Below are 20197 nucleotides of genomic sequence, written 5' to 3'. Positions count from 1 at the left end.
TGGAAGATCCTCGACCCAAATTAAGGCCCTTACTGGTGCTGACTGCAGCCCCATAACCATCAGACGGCATCTGAGACTGAAGGGCTTCAAAGACCTCGTCTCCTTAAACTCCACAGAACTGCTCGTTTGGACTTTGCAAGAGAGCACCAAACATGGGACATTCAAAGGTGGAAGAAAGTTTTTTTATTCTGAGATTTTTTTTTTACCTTGATGGTATCCAACGTTACTGGCATGACAAGCAGATCCCACCTGAGATGTTTTCTACGTGCCACAGTGGAGGGGGTGCCATAATGGTCTGGGGTGCTTTTTCCTTCAGTGGAACAATGGAGTTTCAGGAAATGCAGGGGCGTCAAACGGCCGCTGGCTATGTCCAGATGTTGCAGAGAGCATTCCTCATGACTGAGGGCCCTCGTCTGTGTGGTAACAACTGTTTTTCAACAGGACAACGCTACAGTACACAATGCCCACAGGAGAATAAAATCACTCTTTTCTCGCCCATTCCATTGGGGGACATGGGTATAGCTTGGGCTACACTAGGAGGAGACACTATGCAAATAAGAAACAGCTCCTCCTCCACTGGCTATACCCCCATGCTCCAACAGGAGGACATTGGTTTTAGCTTGGTGTCGGATAAGGAGGTGACACTCCTGCAGGGTTGTCCCTGTAGATTTTTCTACTCCTGTTTGTTGTTTTTCTAATCAGAGGACACAGGGTCGCATGGTGCGTCCCTGGTCTCTCAGCAGAGCGAGCACCGCGGTCGACTGACCGTCCCAGGCTACCTCCCTTTCCCCCCCAGAAGATAAGTGGAACCGGGCTCGACCTGCAGCTCCGGTGGCCTACCAGATCTGGGGTCACCTAGTCCTCTCTTTCCAGTGCACTGCCACACCTTGTGCCAGATGGCTGAAGAGGTGAACCCCCTGCTGGTCCGGAACAGAGGGTGAAGACTGCAGGACTTGGATAAGTACAGCGGCTCTCTTGCAAACTCCTTTTCCTGTGCTCACACTGAGCACGCACACTGCCCCAATCTAGATCCAAGCGCGCCTTCAGAGCTTGCCCCTTTGGCTCTAGAAACCAGTCCTTTTGGCGCTCCTCCTCCAGGTCTGCGACAGCCCCCTTCTCTGACAGCTCCCAGGACTCCTGCAAGAAGCCTTCATTTAAGCCTCAACCTTCCTGACTCCCACGGGCACAATCTCAGAGGAGTTCTGCCTGCGGCTCCCAAGCAGGCGGGGCGGTCTGCTCTCCTTTCCTTTCAGCAGGTCTGGAGAGCTCACGTTCAAGACGCCTGGGCCCTGGAAATTGTAACTTCCAGTTACAAGATAGAATTTGCTTCCACACCTCGAACGTTTCTTCCCGTCTCGGTTTCTGGGGGATCCGGCCCGAGCCTCGGCCCTTTTTACTAGCTGTCTCTTCCCTTCTGGTCCGGGGAGTAGTTGCCCCGGTTCCTCTGGAGGAACAGGGTACAGGGTTCTATTCAAATCTCTTTGTAGTGCCAAAGGAGGAGGGATCAGTGTGTCCAGTCCTGGACCTGAAGCGCTTAAACAAGTCCCTGTGGGTGCGGAGGTTCCGGATGGAATCCCTCCGCTCAGTTATTGCTTCTCTTCTTCCAGCGGAGTTCCTCGCGTCAGTGGACATCTGGGACACCTATCTGCATGTCCCTATCGCAGAATCTCACCACAGATTCCTGTGCTTCGTCATTGGCGGCCATCATCAGTTCGTCGCCCTTCCCTTTGGGCTGGCGAAAGCCCCGCGGGTATTCACAAAGATCTTGGCTCTGCTCATGGCGCTTCTACGCACCAGGGGCATATCTGTTGCCCTACCTGGACGACATGCTGATAAAGGCTTCCTCTCGTCCCCAAGCCGAAGACAGCGTCAGGATCACTGTTCAGACTCTGCAACAGTTCGGCTGGCTGATCAAATTCCCGAAGTACTCTCTCCAACCTTCCCAGAGGGTGACCTTCCTGGGGATGATTCTGGACACCACCTTCTGGATTGCAAGTTCTCACAGATACGGGAGGCAGTGTCTCGCCTTCTGCATTCCCCGTGATCTCCATCGGGGAGTGCATGCAGGTTCTGGGGCTTATGGTAGCCTCCTTCGAGGCTGTTCCCTTTGCCCAGTTTTACACTCTGCCTCTGCAACAGGCGATCCTGTCCTTCTGGGCCAGGACATCGAGGGGTCTGGACTCTCAGATCCGCCTTACTCCTCGGGTTCGCATGGAACTCCCGAGGTGGCTGTCCCCTCAGAATCTGGCTTCAGTGAGATCCTTCCTCCCAATCTCCTGGACAGTCGTCACCACCGATGCCAGTCTCCTGGGTTGGGGTGGCGTTCTGTGCTCGGACGGTTCAGGGGGTGTGGTCAGAGGTGAAAGCCCGCCTTCCGATCAACATGTTGAGACCTCCATTTTGAAGAGAGGGGCTTCTCAGACTGTCGTGAGGGCCATGATAAGAGCCAGGAAACCAGCTTTCTCCCGCATATACTATCGTACCTGGAAGGCCTTTCTTGCCTTTTGTGAGAAGTTAGGCGTTTTTCCCCTTCGCTTCTCCGTTGCGGTGGTCCTCTCCTTTCTCCAGTTGGGTCTCGAGATGGGAATGTCCCTAAGCTCTCTGAAGGGTCAGGTCTCTGCTCTGGCCATTTTCTTTCAGTGGTCTCTAGCTCTGCTCGGTCCGATGAGGACTTTCCTACAGGGGGTGGCGCATTCGGTCCCCGTATGTCCCTCCCCTGCCCCCCCGGGATCTGAACCTGGTTCTGTCTTCTCTCCAGACGTCTTCTCATCTGGAAGGTGGTCTTTTTGGTGGCCATCACCTCTATCAGGAGGGTATCTGAGCTGGCCACCCTTTCCGCCAAGGAACCCTTTTTGGCCTTCCACAAGGATAAGGCGCCCAGTCCCTTCTTTTTTGCCCAAGGTGGTCTCCGCCTTTCACCTTAATGAGGACATAATTCTGCCCTCTTTTTGTCCCACTCCGGCAAACCCCAAGGAGCCCGCTCTCTATTCTCTGGATGTTCTCTGTTCTTTGCGGGTGTACCAGTCGGTTACTGCCCCATTTCGCCGCTTTGACTCCCTTTTTGTGATTCCCGAGGGGCCTCGTAAGGGTCTGGCAGCCTCCAAGGTCACTGTGTGGCTCGATGGATTCGGTCGACTATTGCCATGGCCTATTGGTCCCGGGGTAGGGTTCCCCCAGCGGGGGTTACTGCGCCTCCTGGGCTAAGCGCAATCGAGCCGCTACATCACAACTTTGTAAGGTGGCCACCTGGTCGTCCTTACATACCTTTACCAAGTTCTACCAGCTGCACTCTCTCGTGTCGGCTGATGCTGCCCTAGGGCGCAAGGTATTGCAGGCTGTGGTTACTGTTTAACTGTTGGATGTTTCCCTCTGGAGTTGTTGGTCTCCCACTCCTTGGACTGCTCTAGGATGTCCCATGGTCTGTGTCCCCCAATGGAATGGGCGAGAAAAGGAGATTTTTTGCGAATCTCACCTGTAAAATCTTTTCTCATCTCTTCCATTGGGGGACACAGCTCCCACCCATTCTTGTCTGTTACAGGAGGGGTTGGTTCTATCTATTGGGACCTTATAGTTAACTGCCTGATGGCGGTGTTCCTCGGTTCTGTTTTCTTTATTATTTGGTTTTGGTCTCCTACTGCTTTTGCACGCACTGAGGTCCTCCTGTTGGAGCATGGGGGTAAAGCCATTGGAGGAGGAGCTGTTTTTTTCTTATTTGCATAGTGTCTCCTCCTAGTGGTAGCCTAAGCTATACCCATGGTCTGTGTCCCCCCCAATGGTAAAGACGAGAAAAAGATTTTACAGGTGAGATTCACACAAAATCTCCTTTTGGCTCATCCTGCGTGTACCCCTGATCTAAATTTAATTGAGAACCTTTGGAACTGTTGTCCATTTTTGTAAACTTCCCTTGCCATCCATCCCCAGACAGTAGATGGCCTTTGTGCGGCCGTCTTCACCACTTGGAAGAAATGTTCCCACTTGCCTCATGGAAAAGCTTGCATCAAACATGCCGAAACAAATTTTTGAAGTGATAAACAATAATGGCGGAGCTACTCATTACTGAGTTCATGTTTGGAAGTTGGATTTCTGTTTTGGGGCGGTTTAGTTTATTTTTTGGAGGTGTGGTCCTAAACTTTTGATCAGCTGAAAAACGGCCTGTTTCAGTTTATTCGTTTTCATTAAATCGAATGCTCAAATGTTTGGTCTCACTCCCATTTCTTCTTGTTGCATGTTGAAGCTCTACTTGGAACCTTGTTAAGATCCAGCCATGCTAAATGATTTTTTGCCATTTTTCAAGTGGTCTTAAACTTTTGGTCAAGACTGTATTACCTTAGTTATGTTCCATTTTCCAAATTCTTGTCCTTGTTGCCAGCTAAGTTGTGTAATACAAGTGCATCTCAATAAATTACAATATCATTAAAAAGTTAACTTATTCCTGTAATTGTGAAGTGAAACATGTTTTATATAGCTTCATTACATAGGAGTACTCTTTCAGGTGTTTATTTCTTTTAATATTGAAGATTATTTATTTATTATCCATCTCTATCTATATCTGTGTGTGAAACTCCAAGTCAGTATCTTAAAATTAGAGAGTTATGAAAAAGCTTAATATTGTAGACTCATGATGACTCTATGACCCTAATCGGCTAATCAACACAGAAAAGCAGCAAATGTTCCCTAAAGGCCTTGTTCACATATGCATTGTGAACTCCAGCAGTTTGTTCTGGCAGAGGAACAGACTGCCGGAAATCACTGTATCCAACATACAAGAAAAAAGACTGCAGATATGCCGGAAAGTGTCCGGGTCCCATTACAGTAAATAGGTATACGGCTATTCTGGAACAGAACGTTGGCGTAGGTTATCCCAGCCTAAGCCAGTCTGTCTGGTACAGTAGGCTACACAATCATGGGGAAGACTGTCTTCAGTTGTCCAAAAGTCAGTCATTGACACCCTCTACAAGGAGGGTGAGCCACAGAAGGTCAGTGCTAAAGAAGCTGGCTGCTCAGAGTGCTGTATCCAGGCATATTAACGGGAAGTTGAGTGGAAGGAAAGCATGGTAGAAAAAGTTGTATGATCAGGGATAACTGCAGCTTTGAAAGGATTGTTAAGAAAAGGGCCATTCAGGGATTTTGGGTAAGTTCAGAAGGAGTGGACTATGGCTGGAGTCAGTGCTTCAGGAGCCACCACACAAAGATGTATCCAGGACATGGGCTATAACTGTAGAATTCCTTGTTGGGCCGCCCATGACCCAGAGTCGGCATCAGAAGCGTTTTTACCTAGGCTAAGCAGAAAAAGGACTGGACTGTTGCTCATTGGTCCAAAGTTCTGTTTTCTGATTACAATTTTTTGATTTGAAAAAGTAATGTCCCAGAGTCTGAAGGAATAGTGGAGAGGCACAAACTTCAAGTTGTTTGAGGCCCAGTGTGAAGTTTCCCCGGTCAGTGGTTTGGGGAGCAATGTCATCTCCTGGTGTTTGCCCACTGTGTTATATCCAAAGTCAGTGCAGCCATCTACCAGGAAGTTTTTAGAGCACAGTTAAAGACAAGCCTATAAAGTTCAACAAAGGGATGGGTGTCGATAAGAGTGCTGTAGCTGTTTGAAACCAGTGTAAGGGTACTTTCACACTAGAGTTTTTTTCTTTTCCGGCATAGAGTTCAGTCCTAGGGGCTCTAAACTGGAAAATAGCTGATCAGTTTTATCCCCATGCATTCTGAATGGAGAGAAATCTGTTCAGGATGTCATCAGTTCAGTTAATTCACTGAACAGTGTTTTGGACTGAGATACCGCGGATCAGTTGCTGGAATGCCGGCATTAATTTACATTGAAATGTATTAGTGCAGTATCCGGCATTAAAAATACCGCAATGCCAGATCCGTTATGCGCAGACTGGTAAAAATGTGGACCAAAAAAATGGAAACTGATCAGTTTGTCCATATGACAAACGGAAAGACAGATCCGTTCTTGCAATGCATTTGTGAGACTGATCCGGATCAGTCTACAAATGTTGTCTGTTTGCATGCAGATTGCCTGATCCTGCAGGCAGTTCCGGAGAGTGTGAAAGTAGCCTAAGGCAATGATCTTCTGGGCCTGATATAATGCTTCAGAGATGCCACCTCGCAACACTACTAAATCCCGAACAGACATGCCTTGTGTTCAGATGGTACACAAGTTTTAAATACCCGAAAAATAAGCTGCAGTACATTGGTCCAATAATGTCTCAAACAACCACACTTAAAGGGAACCTGTCACCGGGATTTTGGGTATAGAGCTGAGGACCTGGATTGCTAGATGGCCGCTAGCACATCTGCAATACCCAGTCCCCATAGCTCTGTGTGCTTTTATTGCTTAAAAAAATCTATTTGATACATATGAAAATTAACCTGAGATGAGTCCTGTACGTGAGATGAGTCAGGGACAGGACTCATCTCGGGTTAATTTGCATATGTATCAAATCTGTTTTCTTGCACAATAAAAGCACACAGAGCTATGGGGACTGGATATTGAGGATGTGCTAGCGGCCATCTATCAGCCCATGCCCTCAGCTCTATACACACAATCCCGGTGACAGGTTCCCTTTAAGTAATTTCCATGAAACACAACTCTTCTCACAGCTAGGACATTTGGAGCCTGTCCTCAAGCCAATCCATTGCAAAATCCATGGTCTTAATTTTGTCTTTCTCAACACAATGCAACAAATTTAGTTTTTTATGAAAATTGTTTCAATCTTTTCATTCGCTCCATGTAAATATTGTATATTTTGCCCTAACTGCTTTAAGCTGCTCTGTTCTTCTGTAATGTCTTGTATGTTGCTGCTTCATAATCGTAAGAGGTCCAAGTGGCCCTGCAAGCTGTGTGGGGTATTCAGATACCACGCTGAAAAAACTGCAACGAGTTAATGCTGAAACTGTGCAGCTATTAACAAAACATGGTGACAAGGCAGTTTGTAATGATATTTGAGTACAGTTGTGCTTGCTGGGCTGCACAGTTTCAGCTTCTGCACAGCCATGCCTAGTAGCTGCATGCTTGGGTTTTAGCTACGTAGGACAGTGCAGATCCTTGAATTGCTATTTTTCTGTGGCACCATGATGCCTCTGCTCTACAGATGTCAGGCCACATCTCTGTCCTGTCTTTTATAGTTTGCCCTAGATGTATTTTGGCTGCTGGAGTCTGCACCCAGCCTTTCTGTTCTGTATTTATTTTTTTCCCTCTCCCCTATTCTTGGGACTCTTTTTATAAATGTCCCATGGTATCCCACCTAGGTATTTTGCCAGTTTATTTATTTTTATGGATTAGCACGTCCTGACCCATCTCCAGTTCTGTCTGTTACTGTCTACCTTCTCCTGGCTGCTGCTGCTTGCATAGAGACTGATAGCTCAGTGTCTGCAGGAGATGTTTAGCTGATAAAAGGAGCCAGCGGGGTAACTACCATATCGACAGACCATGCGACTGCTATGGGGCCCAGGGCAAGAGAAGGCCCAGTTGGGATCTTCACCTCCAGTAGAAGAGGGGATAACTTGGTCAGGACACTAAAGGGACAACTTTTAGCAAATGAGGTGGACGGAAAATTGCCCAAAGGTCATTGAAAAGGGTTTAGGCAGAAACCCTTCTCGTGTGTATGTGGGGGGGCTGGTTTGAGTCTTGCTATGGGACCCTTCTCTATGTACGCCACTGAAGGGAGCAAACACTTTCTGCTTAGTGTTGCCTCCTAGTGAAAGCATCTATACCCATGGCCTGTGGTCTGTCTTCTAGTCTTCCCCCACCTCCCCAGATTATTTGAACATTTTCCCACAAAACTATATATCTGTTTATTTCCTTTAGCTTTATAAGTGCTGCCCACGTGTTGACAGATTCTGCATAAATGAGGTTTTTGAGTTCTCAGGAATGCAGAGATGAGGGCTACAGACTGTATGGTACACTTTCTGATGAACTTCACTGTGAAGAGGATAAAGCAGCCGATAATGTGAATGGTTTTTAATGAAACATATTGGGATTTTTAAGTACAATGGAATAAAAAAAATGTTCATTTTATACCTATATAGGAGAAGAAAATTCTTGAGGAACGCATTGCAGAATTTTCAACTAATTTAGCCGAGGAAGAAGAAAAGTCAAAGAGCTTGGCCAAGTTGAAACACAAGCATGAAACAATGATCTCTGACTTGGAAGGTAAATGCATCACAAATTAGTTTTCTCACCGGAACATGGGTAGAATCCTGCTTTGGGCTTTATTCATGCAGCAGTATTCTGGTAAGTATCTGCTTTTGGAAGAAAAAGCACTGGAACCAAAGTGTGCTCGATTTGGTAATTGATTCCTGACCATTATGCCATGGAAACTGTTGAAATGCTGCTGATATGATTTCGCCATGTAATCTGAGATACATGTGCACAGATCTACTTGATCAGCACTCATTATTTTCCCAGATTGAAGGGCCTTGTTCACATTGGCTTATGCAATTAAAGGGGTTGTTGGTCTTCAGTAAGTGGCCTTTATCATGTAGAGAAAGTTATTACAAGGCACTTACTAATATACTGTTATCTATTTTGCTTCCTTTGGCTGGATTTATTTTTCCATCACATTATATACTGCTCGTTTCTATGGTTACAGACCACCCTGCAATGCATCAGTGGTGGTTGTGCTTGCACAATATAGGTAAAAGTACTAGCCTATGTGCGCTCCCATGGTCCCAGCCACCAGAGAGGCTGATGCTTTTTCCTATAGTGTGCAAGCGCAACCACCACAGATGGATTGCAGAGTGGTCTGTAACCATGGAAACTAGCAGTGCATAATGTGATGGAAAATTGGTTCTAACATTGTGACTCCCACCAATCACAAGAATGGGGGCTCTGTACCCTGTGGAGGCCCCTGTAATGGATGAAATAGCCTGTCAGAGAGGCGTGCTGCAGCTCCGTTAACACTCTGAATGGCAGAGCACGGCCCTTCCTATCTCAGGTGTTCCCATAGAAATGAATAGAGCAGCGGTTTGTTTTTCCAAACAACCACTCTGTTCGTTTCAGGGGAGCTCCTCAGGATTTGGGACCCCATTCTTTTGATCGGTGGGATATATAAAACAGTGCAGTGCATAGGTTTTTTTTATAATTATTCTATGAAAGTCTCCCAACAAACAAATGAGAAACTGACCTTATGTATAGTTGCTATTATGAGGCTTCACTAAGTAAACAAGTGATTAGCTGCTTCTACAGCTAATCAAGTTTTGCCAGCTACAATAGTTTTATTTCTATAACCATGCCACTCTGCAGCACTCCGACACCCCCCCCCCCCCCCCCTTTTCACTCTCACAGGGGAGCACTGTGGGATGACAAACTTGCTATCACTTCACCAGAAGTAAAGATGGCATAATGGAGTTTACTCCCCTGTGACCTGCCAAGTCAGCACAGTCTTCCCTCCCCAAAGCGATACAAACCTACAGGGGCTGTCTGGCTTGAGAAACTGTTATTTGTCCATTTGCCTGAAGTACAGTGTCGGTAAAAAATTAAGTCCCCCACCAACTTTGCTACTTAGTCAGGTCCAAAAATATTGGGACATCGACACAATTCTAACATTTTTGGCTCTATACACCACCACAATGGATTTGAAATGCACAAGATGTGTTTTAACTGCAGACTGTAAGCTTTAATTTGACTGTATTTACATCCAAATCAGGTGAACAGTGTAGGAATTACAACAGTTTGCTTCTGTGCCTCCCACTTGTTAACGGACCAAAAGTAATGGGACAGAATAATGATCATAAATCAAACTTTCATTTTTTAATACTTGGTTGCAAATCCTTTGCAGTCAATTGCAACCTGAAGTCTGGAACGCATAGACCTCACCAGATGCTGGGCTTCATCCATGGTGAGGCTCTGCCAGGCCTCTACTGCAACTGTCTTCAGTTCCTGCTTGTTCTTGGGGCATTTTCCCTTCAGTTTTGTCTTCAGCAAGTGAAATGCATGCTCAATCAGATTCAGGTCAGGTGATTAACATTCCATTTCTTTCCCTTTAAACTCTTTGGATGCTTTGGCAGTATACTTTGGGTCATTGTCAATCTGCACCGTGAAGCGCAGTCCAATGAGTTCTGAAGAATTTGTCTGAATATGAGCAGATAATATTGCCCGAAACACTTAAGAATTCATCCTGCTGCTTTTGTCAGCAGTCACATCATCAATAAATACAAGAGAACCAGTTCCATTGGCAGCCATACATGCCCACGCCATGACACTACCACCACCATGCTTCACTGATGATGTTATGCTTAGGATCATGAGCAGTTCCTTTCCTTCTCCATATTTTTCTCTTCCCATCACTCTGGTACAAGTTGATCTTGGTCTCATCTGTCCATAGGTGGTTGTTCCAGAAATGTGAAGGCTGTTTTAGATGTCCTTTGGCAAACTCTAATCTGAGCTTCCTGTTTTTGAGGCTCACCAATGGTTTACATCTTGTGGTGAACCCTCTGTATTCACTCTGGTGAAGTCTTCTCTTGATTGTTGACTTTGATGCACATACACCTACCTGCTGGAGAGTGTTCTTGATCTGGCCAACAGTTGTGAAGGGTGTTTTCTTCACCAGGGAAAGCATTCTTCGGTCATCCACCACAGTTGTTTTCTGTAGTCTTTCTAGGATTTTGGTGTTGCTGAGCTCACCGATGCGTTCCTTCTTTTTAATATGCTCCAAACAGTTTTGGTCACGACTAATGTTTTTGCTATCTCTCTGATGGGGTTGTTTTTGTTTTTTCAGCCTAATGATGGCTTGCTTCACTGATAGTGACAGCTTTTTGAATCTCATCTTGAGAGTTGACAGCAACAGATTCCAAATACAAATAGCACACTTGAAATTAACTCGACCTTTTATCTGCTCATTGTAATTGGGATAATGAGGGAATAACACACACCTGGCCATGGAACAGCTGAGAAGCCAATTGTCCCATTACTTTTGGTCCCTTAACAAGTGGGAGGCACATATGCAAACGGTTGTAATTCCTACACTGTTCACCTGATTTGGATGTAAATGCCCTCAAATTAAAGCGAACAGTCTGTAGTTAAAGCATCTTGTTTGTTTAATTTGAAATCCATTGTGGTGGTGGTTAGAGCCAAAAATGTTAGAATTGTGTTGATGTCCCAATATTTATTGTATACTGGAAGGGGCTTTCTCAGAGGCCCTATTTGGCAGCACAGCCCCCTGTCCTTGCTATGACCCCTTCCCAGGTCTCCTTGATGTCTTTTCAGAGAAACACTCCCTAGGATTGTTTTACAGTATGTACCTGGTGATTGGATAGGGGGACCCAGCGTCTCATTTCCGATTTGTATTGCTAAGTTAAGAATATTTTCTGCAAGGCACACACAATAAAAACAACTTAAAACTGACATACAAATCCTAAAATAAATTCTACATTAAATGGGTCCAAATAAATCTCACAATTTATTGCAATATAGTATCAGTTAATACACTCACACGAAGAGGTTAAAATAGGCGAAATAGTAGAATCAGCAAGGTTTGGTATGTTTCCACCTCAGGTTTAAATGGGAAGTGTGTGTATACACCTCCAAGTTCAGTTGGCTAGTGTCATTGATTAATCAACAGGTGTGTTGGTCCACCTGCAGGAAATACAGTGAAGCGGTCATAAAATAAACTGTAAAGCAGTCAAAGTAAGGCGGTATGGCAGAAGAATTTGCGGTGTATTCATGGTGTACCACTATACCACGCTGCCTAAAACTCCTTTTACCTTTCTGGAAGGCTTCTATTGCTGCAAGTATCCTTTTTAAACGGGCCTGTTCATATGGTCCTCAATTGACCAAGTTTATGGTAAGTAATACGTTCAGATGTTCGCAGGAATCTCACGGTGTATAGTACAGCCAGTGTCCGGCAACACCAGGAAATCGGGATCCAAAGGGATATCTTTCAATCTGCAATTCTTCAAAGAAGACGGTGGATAAAGGCAAATATACAGTTGCTCATCTGTAAATGCAGCAGGTCCTGACCAAACGAGTTTCTGGGTTTCCACTATACCCCTTCCTCAGTGTGTGACTTGCAGAGAATAAATATTCTTATCACCTTATATATGCAGTATTCCAGTTTTGAGTGCTCAGCCCAGTGTCAGTCTTATGCCTCAAACTGCAGTGTTTGCATTTGCAGACCTTGGGACGACTTGGGCCGCTTACAGTCTCTGCTCCCATAGGTATCCCAGACCTGCTCTTTCTCCACCCCTTCTATTTATGTGGTCTGACCACGCCTCTAGAATTGAGGACTAGTCTGAAGGAGCGTCTTGGGGTTGAACTCCCCTCTTAATGACCAGTCTTCTGAACTGGTGTACATGGCTGATTGCTTTATCTCTACCGTTAAAGGCTCCTTCCAATTTAACTACCATAACGGCCATTCACAAAAGTGGTTATTTCTCGCCCATTTTCCTTGGGGGACACAGAAGACCTTGGTTTAGCTCAGCTTCCTAGGAGGAGTGACACTAAGTGAAAATTGTTAAGCCCCTCCTCCAGCAGCTATACCTTCAGCCTGGAGAGAGACCGACAGTTTTTGCTTAGTGTCCAAGTAGGCAAGACACTCCCTGCTCTGCAGGGCTGTTTTATCCTTGTTTAAAATTTTCATTTTTACTTTTCTTTTTCTTCCAGACCATCAGGGACAACAGACGCAATAGACCTCTGTTTCTCCAGGGGTTGCGCTGCGCCAGTGCTAGTCACCTGCACTGCTGCCTCCCCCACAGAAGGAAAGGTGGACCAGGGCAGCCTAGCTCCCCTGCATCCCGCCAGCGCAAGGGTCGCCCGAATGCCAAGTCCCTCCTCCAGCGTCCTCCAACTACGGTGCCAGTAGCTGAAGGGACGACCCTTCTCCCTCTCCTGGCCTCCAGCCTTTCTTGTCAGAGCCTTCTGTCCTTCCCCAGGACAGGCCTGTTCTCCATCCCTTCCTTCCTTCTGAAGGTGGTATCTGCCTTTTATCTCAACAAAGCTATCGTCCTCCCTTTCCCACCCCCGGGAACGGACACTTCACCGATTGGACGTTGTTTGCACTTTTACTTGGAGATCACCGGCTCTTGTCGATGCTTGGACTCTTGTGGTTCCAGGAGGTCCGCGCAAAGGTTAGACAGCCTCCAGGGTGGCTTTCCCCTGCTATATCAAAATGGCTATTGCTAAGGTTACCGCACCAAGGGCAGGGTTCCGCCTTCAGTGTCACCGTTCATTTCACCAGAGCGGTCGGTGCATCCTGGGCCGGGACATTGGGCTTCGGCCGTGCTATTGTGCAAGGTGGCCACCGGTCTTCCTTGCACGCCTTACCAAGTTCTACAGGGTGCATACTTGGGCTTCAGCAGATGCTGCCTTGGGCCGCCTGGGTTTGCAGACAGCGGTTCCTTGATGCCTTCGGGTGCTTCGCCTTCGAGCTGTGGTCCCCGCCCACCTTCTCTTGGACATCCCAAGGTCTTCTGTCCCCCCCCCCCCCCAAGGAAAATGGGCGAGAGCACAGCCCCCACCCATTAATTGTTTTTTTTTCTACACCGTTTCTGGACTTGGTTTACCCCGTTGGATAGTTGGCTTGTTGGTTCCACTTGTTGGACATTGCCTTTTCTCACTACTTGGACACGCAACTGGCAGTCCCTCTCTCCAGGCTGAGGGTATAGCTGCTGGAGGAGGGGCTTAACAGTTTTCACTTAGTGTCATGCCTCCTAGTGAGCTGAGCTATACTAAGGTCTTCTGTGTCCCCCAAAGAAGAGCGAGAAAGAGATTTTACTGGTAAGTTATACAAAAATCTAATTTTCCCCATGCAGAATTTGACCACATGCTAGCCAAGGAATGGAATGTTACAACTGCCCTGTTCCGGTAGGACCGTGCAGAGGACGGGTGCAGTGAGGATCTTCCTCTAGCTCGTACTTTGGCATAAGCCCTTCTATGAAGGCAGCCCCCGGTTTTCTGTTCCCTTCCGCTTCTGACATCGCAGGGAACGAGGGATCCCGCTCCAGCGTAGAGCACAAACAGGCCGGAAATTCTCTTGGGCCGAGATTTCCATTGGCCAAGCCTCTGCACGTTGATTTCGGTGCTCGGATGATGTCAGAAGACTAGTGTATTTCGGAGATGCCGGCAGCAGGGAGCACGGCGCTACTGCCGTTGCAGCATGTCTGCTCCTGTGGATCATCCTACCTCCCAGAACCCGGTAAGCCTCCTCCCAAATGTTTTTTAACTTGGTGGTAAAGTGAAGGTGGGCGGCACAAGTGTAGCAATTCCCCACTAGTGTGGAGCTGGTGGTGTGCATGGTCCTTTTTAATAAAGAGCTCTAAAACGATCTATATTACCTTTTTGTAGGGCAGGGAAACCAGCACCACAAAGGCCTCTGATATATCGCTAGGATGGAAGAAGTGTGCAATATGCAGGAAGTCCCTTCCGTCCAAGACTAATAAAGCATTATGTCCCAGGTGTACGGACAAAGTGTCTGAGGAGTCGCCTTCCTTCCTTTATTCTAGGAGTATGATGAAGGAAGATGTTAAGACAGCAATTGACACAAGATTACCACCAAGTTCTCCACGACCCTCAACCTCGCCGAGATCGCAAAGGTCGGATCTTCAGGAGGAACCCAGCTATGAGGGAGAGATCCTATCAAATGATGGGTCAGAATCGTCTGAGGATGCAGAACAATTATTAAAGACCATACGAGCCACCATGAATATTGAAGTTAAGGAACCTCTATCCACTCGGGACAAAATGTTCATGCTAACATAAAATCATTAATTTCTAAAGAATGGAAGGATCCAGAGAAGCGTAATATAATTCCGAAATTACTTTAAACAGAAATATCCCTTTGCAGATGAAGACTCGGTGGTGTGGGATAAAACCCCTAAGATTGATGCCCCCATCGCCCGCATGTCAAAAAAGACTTCCTTGCCTTTTGAAGTTATTGGTCTTTTAAAGGATCTCGTGGATAAAAAGTGTGAGGGGCTTTTGAAACGTGCATGGGAGACCAATATGGCCATGCTAAGAACCAGTATAGCTGCCACATGTACCTCTAGGTTCCTATCTGTCTGGTTGACACAACTAAAAAGCACCTGGCAGCAGGGACCCCAAGGGAGGAGATCCTAGCTTCAATCTCCATGTTAAAACAAGCCTCAAATTTTCTCTGATGCCTCAGCAGACCTTGTAAGACTTTCAGCCAGATGCGCAGCCCTCTCGAATGCCACACAAAGGGCTATATGGCTCAGGTCATGGTCTGGAGACGCCACGTCAAAGAGTAGTCTATGCTCCATTCCATGTGAGGGGGATAAACTGTTTGGTTAGGTCCTTGAAGATATATTGGACAAGGCATCGGACAGAAAAAAGATTTCCTTCTGATTCCAGATTTTACCAACAGCGTCGTTACTTTCGAGCTCAAAGAAAGGCTAGGCCAGAGCAAAGGAGGAAAGGGAGCTCTGGAAAATGGCAGCCCTACAGGGGAAGAGGGAGAGGGTTCTTATTCAACCCTGAATCCTCTACAAAGCCTACCCAATGACACCAGGTTTCAGGTGGACAGCAGACTAAGAATGTTATACTCAGTCTGGGAAAAAATGTCAGCCTCGACATGAGTAAAAGATACAATAAGCATGGGATGAAAACTAGAGTTCAACATACCTCCTCCAGGTTACTTTACCTTCAACAGACCATTGTGAAAAGTAGAAAAACAGCAAGCCTTGGAATCTGAGATTCTATCCCTTTTTAGAAAAGCAAGTAATCGCCCCGGTTCCTATAGATCAGGAGGGGAAGGGGTTTTATTCACCCATATTCCTAATCCAGAAACCAAACGGGACTAGAAGAAATTAATCAGATATGAGCTACAAAAAATTCAAGATGGAAACTATCAGATCCACAGTAAACCTCCTGTCTCACGACTGTTACATGGTTAACGATGGATCTTTCAGATGCATACTACATGTGCCTATTCAGAGGATGCCAAAAGTTTATCCGAATCGCAATATCTCTAAAAGGTCACAAATGTCACTTCCAGTTCCAAGCTCTACCTTTCGGGCTGTCATCAGCCCCAAGAATATTTAAAAAAGATCATGGCCAAAGTAACCGCGTTCCTTCATCTCCAAGGGATACTAATCATACCATATTTGGACGATCTTTTGATTTCAGCCCCATCCCTTTAGGATCTTCAAATACATCTAAAAATCATACAGGAGAAATTAGTGGAGCTGGGCTGGTTGGTGAATATTCAGAAATCAGATCTAGTTCCCAGCCAAAGGAAGACCTTTTTAGGAATCCTTCTAGATTCCCACAAACTCATGTCTTTTCTCCCTCAAGAGAAACAGATCGCCCTAGGTCAAAGGATCTCACTATTCTGCGAATCCAGAAGAGTATCAACCAGGGACGTCATGGCACTACTGGGTTATCTAACTTCCACAATTCCTGCGGTCAGATGGGCCCAACACCATACAAGGATCCTACAGAAGTTCCTGGGACGGGAATAAAGACTGTTTAGACGGAGTAAAAATTCTGTTTAAAAGTAAAAATATCCCATGTAAGAGATTTAATGGCGGTGTTCAGGGTACTTCTGTCTCTGCATCCATCGATAAAGTCCCATCATATAAAATTTTTATCAGACAATGTGACCACAGTGGCCTACCTAAACCGGCAAGGAGGGACAAAAAGCAGAACACAAAGTTCTGGCAGGAAGAATTTTCCGTTGGACGGAGAAGAATTTAACATCATTAGTTGCCGCCCATTTAAAAGGCAAAGAGCACATAGTGGCAGACTATCTCAGCAGAAGGTATTTAAGAGCAGGAGAGTTGTCACTAGACCCCGATATGTTCATACAAATGGCAAAGTGGGGAATTCCAAAGGTGGACCTTTTCGCAAGCTGTAAAAAGACTGCTTGAGCTGTTCGGTTCCCTCTCCAGCCAGGACCAGCCATTTATGGTGGATGCCTTTATCAAGCCAATGTCCAAAAGATCTCCTTTATGCTTTTCCCCCTTACAATCTAATTTTGAGTATTGACAAAAAGATTGAAGGAAAAGGCGCAAATTATACTAATCGCAACTTTCTGGCCAAAGAGGACTTGTTTTCCGCTCCTATACAATCTGGCAGCGGGCTGTTTCTGGTCTCTCCCAATGTTTCCAGGACTTCTAAGACTAGGTTCGGTGTTTCATCCAGATGTGGCAATATTGCACTTTACTGCCCCGACAGACCGCTCTGTTTTAATAGAGTTTGCTCACTTTCCAGGCAGTTATCTCCACCCTTTTATACAGTAAAAAGGAGTCAACTTCCAAGATCTATACTAGAACATGGAAAGCCTTTGTTTAATTCGCAGGAGACAATTGCTACAACAGCCAAAATCCTAATATTCCACTCATATTGGACTTTCTACAAGCAGGCCTTGATAAAGGGCTTAAACAAAGTACCCTGAAAGTGCAAGTCTCGGCATTGAGTAGCTTCTTAGAGGTAAGACTGGCAGACTTGCCGTTATTTAAGCGGTTTATAAAAGGCGCATCCAGATTGTCAGTTTGTACACTCCATTGTTCCACCATGGGACCTAAACCCTTTGAACCGATAGATTAAATCTCTCTCAAACTCTTAACTCTAAAAACCACCTTCTTACTGGCAATAGCATCAGCTGGAAGGGTAGGAGAAATTCAAGCCTTCTCCTGTAGAGCTCCTTATCTGACTGTATTAGGGGATAGTATTCTTCTTAAACATACGCCTGTGTTTCTTCCCAAGGTTGTGTCTAGATTTAATACTCAGCAGGAAGTCTCTCTCCCATTGTTTTGCGAAAATCCATTATCTGATTGGGACAGAAAACATCATAATTTGAACGTCAGAATATGCCTACTAACTTACCTGGAGATATCCAAAGAATTTAGGCACTCTGATCATCTCCTTCTGCAATATCTGGGTCAACACAAAGGATCAGCGGCAAGCAAAAGATGGATAAAACACTATTGAGTTGTGTTATCATCAAAATAACTTTACTCTCCCCTAAGGGGATAAAGGCGCATTCTAACGGAGCAGTCTCAACCTCATGGGCTGAAAAGGCCTCTGCCTCGGTAGAGCAGATATGTAGAGCATCTACATGGGCAAATCCAAATACCTTTTTTAAACCTTACAAGTTGGATTTACTTCTAAATCATGATTTATCATATGGCAGAAAAGTATTGTCTGCAATAGTCCCACCGTAATCTTGTTTGTCTGTAAATCCTCCTGGAGTGCCGTTGAGGAGGAGCTGGGTAAAATAAAAAAATTACTCTTACCGGTAATTTGGTTTTCCAACGGCACTGGATTTCCTTACCCATGTTAATTTATTTTGGGATGTATTGCTGTTATGATTTTCAATAGAGGTCTTGCATTACAAAGAGTCCTATCTCATTAACTGAAGCAGGTAAGGGGAGGGCGCCTTTTAAACTTTGTGCTTCCACGTTTTTTCCTGTCCTGGGAGGCGGAGACTCATCCTCCTGGTGTGCTGTTGTGGAGGCTATTGGAAAACCCAATTACCGGTAAGAGTAATTATATTTTTTTTTTTTTCTTTTTGTGGTATCTGGGGTCCCTGGTTTTGCAGCTCCGTGGATTTGTCCAGACAAATTGATCCAAAGACAAGGAGCCAGGGAACTGCTCATGTCACTCTTGAGCGGTTTGACGCCAACTGGGCTTCCATCATACTAATGTATAAGGAGGTGATTTGGTTATCCCGTCAAACTCATTAAATATTATAGGGTGTGCACTTTAACGTCGGCTGATGTCTGGGTTTTGCGTGCAGCAGTAATTATTTCCATGTCAAAGTACACAACAAGTTATTACAATTTCATGGTTCCTACATGGGTCTCGTTCATTTTTTTTTTTTGGTTTTTTTTCCCCATAGTTTTTGTTGTTCTGCTTTAGTACCAACTGATTTAGCTCAGTGTCTGTAGGAGGCCTATAGCTGTAGGGGGAGCTATCATTTTTAGTTAGTGGCAGCAGCTATACCCAAGGTAAAAACTTTAATGTCCCTTTAATGCACTCATGAATTTTACGGAAGGGACGAAAAGCACTTTTAATGGTAGCCTATCAGCTTTATACAGCCCTCAATGAAAGTGACAGACCATCTCTCACCATCTTAAATTATAAATGTAATGGATTCCCTAACAATTTTTTATTTTTTTTCTTCTCCTGCTGCTGCTCACCTACTTTGGTTATATGTACTTTCAGAGCGTCTGCGCCGTGAGGAGAAACAGCGTCAGGAGCTAGAGAAGATGCGTCGCAAGTTAGAGGGAGACTCCACAGACTTACATGATCAAATTGCAGAGCTGCAAGCACAAATCGCTGAATTAAAAATACAGCTAGCTAAAAAGGAAGAAGAATTACATGCTGCCCTTGCAAGGTTAGCAGTATTAGAATAATGATAAACACTGATCAATCATTCTATAGTACTTTAAACTGAATCTTTTCTATTTGTTTTTTATTTTTCTTTGGTTTGTTGCTGTAAACACACTACAGTTTATCATGTATAATTTATCAGACTATTACTAACCATGGAAATTTTATGTTGCTAAGGTTCATCTAAAGAAATTGCTGATTTTCGCTATAATTGCTCTTAAAGAGTAACTAAACCTTTTTATCTAAACTTTTAATATGTTCTCCCTAATACCCTAATAAAACTATCTCTATACTTTATTTTCACTACACTTTTTCCTACCTAAAGCGCACCATTCACTGTGCATTTAGAACTCCTGTTCTCTGTATGCCACTGACAGCTCAGCGGAGTACAGAGTACACATTTTATCAATGGGGCCGCAGCAGTGCACATTGCAAAAGCTGACATGCAGTTCTCTTAGCTTAGTGGAGCAGGCAAAAGCAGAAGCCTGCTTAGCTAATCCTGGCATAGTACATGGGTACAGAATAACCATGTGCTTTGCCAAGCAATAGTAATAGTCCAAGGAGCACAGGCAGGAACTGCAATGTGCGATCCTGCTCATACTCGCAGCACTTCTGCGGCCCCATTGATAAAGTGTGTACTCTCTACAGTGATGTACAGAGAACATAGTTTTAAGGGCACAGTGAATGGTGCGCTTTAGGTAGGAAAAAGTATAGTAAAATAGAAAATTAAGTATATTAGAAAGTTGTTATTACGGAGAACATGTTAAGTTTAATTACTCTTTAAGTTTCCACTTGTGTTACTAGAATACCCCCACAAACTGCCAAATGTACAAGTAACCATAGAGCACCCTCATTTCATTTGTGACCTTTAGTGGGTATACGTAAACAGAATCTGTC

At 45.2% G+C, this 20197-nt stretch overlaps 1 protein-coding gene across 2 annotated transcripts in view; it reads left to right on the top strand.

Moving 5' to 3' along the window:
- The window catches only part of MYH9 (myosin heavy chain 9), a 304187-nt gene that overhangs the window by 202931 nt on the left and 81059 nt on the right, over positions 1-20197 (top strand). For both annotated transcript variants that reach the window (XM_044302210.1, XM_044302209.1), the window contains 2 exons: positions 8038-8161; positions 19133-19304. In XM_044302210.1, coding sequence (XP_044158145.1) covers positions 8038-8161; positions 19133-19304 — 296 coding nt within the window. The remainder of the gene's footprint in view (positions 1-8037; positions 8162-19132; positions 19305-20197) is intronic.

Source organism: Bufo gargarizans, chromosome 7, assembly GCF_014858855.1.
Source record: "Bufo gargarizans isolate SCDJY-AF-19 chromosome 7, ASM1485885v1, whole genome shotgun sequence".
In the NCBI taxonomy this organism is placed as follows: domain Eukaryota; kingdom Metazoa; phylum Chordata; class Amphibia; order Anura; family Bufonidae; genus Bufo; species Bufo gargarizans.
This window is presented reverse-complemented; position numbering and strand designations above follow the sequence as displayed.